This window comes from Empidonax traillii, unplaced genomic scaffold (assembly GCF_003031625.1).
Source record: "Empidonax traillii isolate 1590-97213 ecotype Southwest subspecies unplaced genomic scaffold, ASM303162v1 scaffold1462:size220982, whole genome shotgun sequence".
NCBI lineage: Eukaryota > Metazoa > Chordata > Aves > Passeriformes > Tyrannidae > Empidonax > Empidonax traillii.
The window spans coordinates 143,224-149,131 of NW_020956655.1; the positions used below are offsets into that span (position 1 = coordinate 143,224).

The 5,908-nt window shown below is 55.5% G+C and overlaps 1 protein-coding gene across 1 annotated transcript; it reads left to right on the plus strand.

Moving 5' to 3' along the window:
* Nucleotides 1-485: 485 nt before the first annotated feature.
* ST8SIA3 (ST8 alpha-N-acetyl-neuraminide alpha-2,8-sialyltransferase 3) lies at nucleotides 486-4,977 on the plus strand. Its single transcript, XM_027907442.1, has 4 exons — nucleotides 486-742; nucleotides 1,254-1,376; nucleotides 3,144-3,701; nucleotides 3,922-4,977. The coding sequence occupies exons 1-4, from the start codon at nucleotides 564-566 to the stop codon at nucleotides 4,202-4,204; spliced, it is 1,143 nt and encodes a 380-aa protein (XP_027763243.1). The 5' UTR covers nucleotides 486-563; the 3' UTR covers nucleotides 4,205-4,977.
* The last annotated feature ends 931 nt before the right edge of the window (nucleotides 4,978-5,908 follow it).

Sequence of the window (5,908 nt, forward strand, 5' to 3'; positions counted from 1 at the left end):
CACCCCAAGGCAGGGGGAAGGGTGCTCTGGGCACCCCAAGCTCGCTGGGGGCACACTGGGGATGTCAGGGTGGGCACACTTGGGCCATGTACTGGGCCTTGCTGGGAGGAGACCCTGGGGCTGCCAGGAGGAGAAACCTGGGGCTGCTGGGGAGCACAGCAGGGCTGTTGCAGAGGTACCAGCACTGCCAGGGTGGGACAGGGGCTTTTCGGAGGGCACTGGATCTGCCGTGGGGAAACCTGGGTCTGTTGAGGGCCTCACTGGGACTGTCGGGGGGAGCCCGGGGCTGTCGGGGTGCACCGGGCCGGTGCTGTCGGGGCCCGCCGGGGCCGGCAGTGCCTTCTCCGCGGCTGCGGGGGGGCCGTGCCGGTGTCGGGGGCGGGCGGGGGGGGCTCAGCGGCGCCGCCGGGGCCGGTGCTGCCTCTCCCGGCTGCCATTTCAGCTCTCCATCCCTCCATTTTCCCTCGGAGCGCGGCGGTGCTGGCCCGGCCCCGGCCCCGCCGCCGCCCCCATGTAGCGCCGCGGCCGCCCCGCACCCGCCCAGCCGCGGGGCCGCCTCCGGCATGCGGAGCTGCAAGATGGTGCGGGTGGCCAGCGTGCTGGGGCTCGTCATGCTCAGCGTCGCGCTGCTCATCCTCTCCCTCATCAGCTACGTCTCGCTCAAGAAGGACAACATCTTCGGGGCGCCCCGCGCCGCCGGCCCCGCCGGGCCCCGCATGTACATGTTCCACGCGGGATTCAGGTGAGCGCGGCCCGGGATGCTCGGGATGCCCGGGATGCTCGGGGGGCCGGGATGGCGGCCCCCGGTCCCACCGCAGCGGGGATGCGGCTCCATCCGCGCCCGGCCCGGCCCGGGGAGCGGGAGGGACCGCGGGAACGGGGACGGAGCGCCGGGCGTGGGAACCGCCGCCCCGGGATGCTGAGGGGTGGGAGGGCTCCGGCACCAAGGGGTGTGGGCGCGGAACGGCGCGGTACGGGTCGGAACGGGTCAGAAGGGGTGAGAACAGGTCGGTACAGCCCGGAAGGGCCCCGTCCGGCCCGGTAACAGCCACATGCGGGCGGGAAGCGGCGGGCGCTGTCCGCGGTGCTGATGGCGACGGCCGCGGGGGCGGCCCGGGCACGGCCGCTAACGGGCTGCGGGTCTGTGTGCGCGTGTGTTGCGTGTTTGTGTGTTGCGTGGGTGTCTCTGCCTGTGCCTGCGTGGGTGTCTCCGCGTGCCGTGCGTGGGTCGGTGCCCGTGCGCCCTTCCCCAGGTCCCAGTTCGCGCTGAAGTTCCTGGACCCCTCGTTCGTCCCCATCACCAACTCGCTGAGCCAGGAGCTGCAGGACAAGCCCTCCAGGTGGGCCTTCAACCGGAGCGCCTTCGCCCACCAGAGGTGAGCGAGCCCTGGGCACGGCCCGGGCTGTCCCCTGCCCCCCGGGATTTAAGGGAATGCACTCAGGGACTGCTGAATGAATACTCTGAGCTCTGAGGGATTTGCCAGCGGCGAGAGACAAAGGCTGAATCAGAGCATTTCCCCAGACGGTTGCAGCTACCCTGGAAGCCTTGATTATTTCAGAGCAGGACACGAGGCTGCAGCACACGTTATTGTACTGGAACGTGACCCAGTTTCCTGGGGCGCGATTTAAAGTGCCGTTACTCCAGGATAAATGGCTGGGGTTTCAAAGTGGAAACACGTAGGGCTGGAACAGCCACGCAGTGCCATGTTCATGGAGGCCAAAACACGCCCAGGGAAACTTCCCAGCTGCCGGCAGTTCTGAGCAAGTGCAGTGCTGCTGCTGCCTCCGGCTCCGCTCCGGCTGCGGGGGCGGGCACACAGCTCTGTTCTCTTTATCTATTCACTGATTACATAGATTAAACTTCACCATAAACGAAAATAGAACCATTTAGCCATTTAAGACAGCTACGGCCATCCTGCACTGTAATTTCGTCCTGACAAATGCCTGCTGCTCCAGGGACCACCTCACCACTCAGTTCACATATCCCACGCTAGGTGCCAGAAGCCAGGCCCCTCAGCTCTGCAGCCAGGCAGGATGGGTTTGCTGCTGCACCCCTCGGTGCAGGGTTTGGGCTCCTCTCCTCCCTTCAGGCACCCCTCCAAACACAGCAGGACAAATAATTCCCTTCCAGTGCCACCATATGCTGCCCGCTGCCCTCAGGAGCCGTGGACCATAGAGAGGAGATGGCACTCTGCCTGGCCCATCTTTTCCCTGGGACATCCCAGACTGTGTGACAGGGGCCACCCAGTGTTACTCCATCCCTGGCACCACCAGCTCCATAAGCTTGTCCCTGTGCCACCCCTCTGATGATTTTAGCTGATGCCTCAGGAGCTGCCTTTGCACTTGTCCGTCAGCCAGAGCCCATAATTAGGGCACCCAGTGGGACTCCATTAATGCTCAGACATTGGAGGATGAGAGCTGGAGGAGAGGTTGTTTGTTTTCCATAAACATGAGCAAATAAAGTGGTATTGGGTTTCTAATTTTATGCCCTGCTAGGGAAATTCCCGAGCAGGGTTGGTTTTGTTTGCTTTGTAAGTCTCCCTAATAACCCTTGTAAAGTTGCCGGCGTGCTCGCCCAGATTAGACATTAAGGAACTATATTTGCATAGATGGAGACAGAGGCTGTCGCTTGGGTTTGGGATTCCAAGCTTGTTAATGAGAACATGAAGATATAGATACTTACAAATTGGCTCCTGTTAATTCAGCTGGATATCCTGGATTTGGCTCACATACCTGGACCCACAGAGCCCCAGCAGAAAGCTGCCCACACAAGTCACAGCACCAACAGGACAATGTCACAGACTCCCACACCAGGGTGACCGTGGCAGGGTGTACCATGAGCTGTACCCTTGACTTACACAGACAATCCAATGTTTTAATCCTCACACAATTCCAAGAGGCACAGACACAGCCTTAGCTGGTGCCAGTCAGAACCAGCCTGTAGAGCCAAGTGGAGTCTGAGGTGAGGAGCCAGCTCCCTAATTCCCAGCTATTTATATTAATTTAAAAGCCACTGCACTATGTTGCTCTGGAAACTACTTTAAAAAAAAAAAAAAAAAAAAGCCTACATGGAGGGGAAAATCCACAGCAAAAAGAAAGGAATATAACTCTGTGTTTTCTGCTCTTTTGCTCGTTTCCTTTAGGCAGGAAATCCTCCAGCACGTTGACGTCATCAAGAACTTCTCTCTGACCAAGAGCAGCGTTCGGATCGGGCAGCTGATGCACTACGATTATTCCAGCCATAAGTACGTTTTCTCCATCAGCAGTAACTTCAGGTCTCTGCTCCCCGACGTGTCTCCCATCCTGAACAAGCACTACAACATCTGTGCCGTGGTCGGGAACAGCGGCATCCTGACCGGGAGCCAGTGCGGGCAGGAAATCGATAAATCAGATTTTGTCTTCCGGTGCAACTTCGCCCCGACCGAGGCTTTCCAGAAAGATGTTGGAAGGAAAACCAACCTCACCACCTTCAACCCCAGCATCCTGGAGAAGTATTACAACAACCTCTTGACCATTCAGGATCGCAACAACTTCTTTTTAAGCTTGAAAAAGCTCGATGGGGCTATTCTGTGGATCCCCGCTTTTTTCTTCCACACGTCGGCGACGGTCACGAGAACGCTGGTTGACTTCTTCGTGGAGCACAGAGGGCAGCTGAAGGTCCAGTTGGCTTGGCCAGGGAATATCATGCAGCACGTTAACAGGTGGGTGGGTTTGCCTCGCGTTTGACTTGACAAAATACGATCTGTACAATTGTTCCAATGCGTGTCTCATTTATTTTCCCCTTCACGCCTGATGGGGCAGGCACAGCCTGGCAAGTCAGGACCTGGCACCGCTTGTCTTGAGAGCAGCTTTGTTATCGCTTCAGCACATCCTCTGGTTATTGCTGGGCAGATTGATTCTGACACACCTTCCTTTCCCCAGGTACTGGAGGAACAAGCACCTGTCCCCCAAGCGGCTGAGCACAGGTATCCTCATGTACACCCTCGCCTCTGCCATCTGTGAGGAGATCCACCTGTATGGATTCTGGCCCTTCGGCTTCGACCCCAACACGCGGGAGGACCTCCCGTACCACTACTACGACAAGAAGGGAACCAAGTTCACCACCAAGTGGCAGGAGTCCCACCAGCTGCCTGCAGAGTTCCAGCTGCTCTACAGGATGCACGGGGAAGGACTGGCCAAACTCACCTTGTCGCATTGTGCCTAAGAACCTACATCTCCAAGTGCCAAATGATTGTCTAAAAAGTGCCCAAATCCGACTTAAACATTCTCCAGATAGAATTCTAAAAAGGAAACAAACCCACCCTAAAAGTCTTTTCCATAATGTAAAGATGCTTTTTAGCCACTGCCCTTCCAGGGGTTTCAGCTTATTTAGCGGTGCAGAAGCTTTTATCACGTTCTGTGGGTGCAATTTGTGCAGCAGCAAAGTTGAGATATTTTGCATTTCCAGATAAGCCACTCAGTATGTTTTAAGAGCTCTTCATATTTTAGCGTCCCACTAAAAGCCCTAAATCTCTTCATTTTATTGTTCCTACCCCGTTAGAACTAGAAATGCTGGTTTTAAAAGGTTTTGCTTCTTTTGTCTATGTTGCTCTCAATAGCTCAGCGCTGCCGTGGCTGACAGATAAAGGCACTGGGAACCCCAGTGCATCGTCACGAGCAAATCCCTCTGTGTGGATCCAGAGTTCCACCGCTTGGGTATTTTCATATTTACTGAATTTTACATTTTTTAAAGAATAACAAGAAGAAGGCCACGATATGGTTCGCACCTTAGCTAGGTGTTTATATGACTCTTGGAATACTTCATTGTTTTAATTCCATTTGGGACACATCCTAGTCCAGACTATAGAGGCTGAAGCATGTTCATTCCCATCCATCTGCTGCTATTGGGTCATTTGTTTTAAAGCTGAAAGATTTCCCCATTTACATCTGTAACTCCCCGGTCAAACCACTGAAGTAGTGGCCCCATTTCCCAGTCACCAGCAGCCCTCCAAGGCAGGCAGAGGCAGACAGGGCTCCCTCAGCACAAGGGGAAATCAGGCTGCTTGCAGGCAGGACAAACCTTAGGGTCACTTAGGGCTGGGAAATGTGGGCCATTATGGCTCAGGATAAAGAATCCTGGGAAATAACTGGGTTCCTTATTACAGCAAGTATTTAAACATTTTCTACTGTTCTGTGTGAGAACTGACCACGCACTGAAAAAGGATGCAAAATCCAATTTAGATCATACTTTAAAATGGCACATGCTAATTTTTCTCAGCCTCTTTACCTGCAAGCAGACGTAGGAGGTGAGGAAGGAGATCTCTGGTACAACACCCAACCTGAGCAGCCCCGAGCACCTCCGGGTGCCTGTCGTGGCACCGCAGCTCCACTGCCCCCAGAGCCAGCCCCGTTCTCCCCATTGAACTGGCAGGAAAGCAGGGGCTAATGTGCTCCATGCAGGTTTTGGAACCTGAGAGAGGGACAGGACTCCCTGCCGGTGCCAAGGACAGGCCTGGCATCACGACTGGAACTTCCCAGAGGCACTGAGAGGCACCGAGTGCAGAGGAGGAAGCACAAAACCGACTGCAAATATTGGGGAAGGGGAATACAGAGAAATTATTGACAGAGCGCCATATTCCATCATTGATTTTTAAGCAAAACTCCCCATCGATGCCGCAGCCCCACATTGAACATTTCAGAATCATTGATTTTAATGGGACTCCTGCCCCACGATCGATGGCACAGCACAGCCCAAAGTAAATTGCTTCTTAGTATCAATATTTTTTTGCCCGAGCTCCCTCAATGTGGAAAAACCGTCGCCAAACGTGCAGCTTTTGTTGTGCCTGGTGGGGTCTGAGGGAGAGATGAGGACAGAAGGGGACAGAGAGGACCGTGGCACAGGAGGAGAGGCTCTGTGGGGCTGCCTCTC

What these genes read in the sequence shown, in the direction of transcription:
- ST8SIA3 (XM_027907442.1), top strand. Translation starts at nt 564, where the DNA reads ATGCGGAGCTGCAAGATGGTGCGGGTGGCCAGCGTGCTGGGGCTCGTC. An exon ending in ATGTTCCACGCGGGATTCAG is followed by an intron (nt 743 to 1,253) that starts GTGAGCGCGGCC and finishes GCCCTTCCCCAG; the next exon opens with GTCCCAGTTCGCGCTGAAGT. An exon ending in AGCGCCTTCGCCCACCAGAG is followed by an intron (nt 1,377 to 3,143) that starts GTGAGCGAGCCC and finishes CGTTTCCTTTAG; the next exon opens with GCAGGAAATCCTCCAGCACG.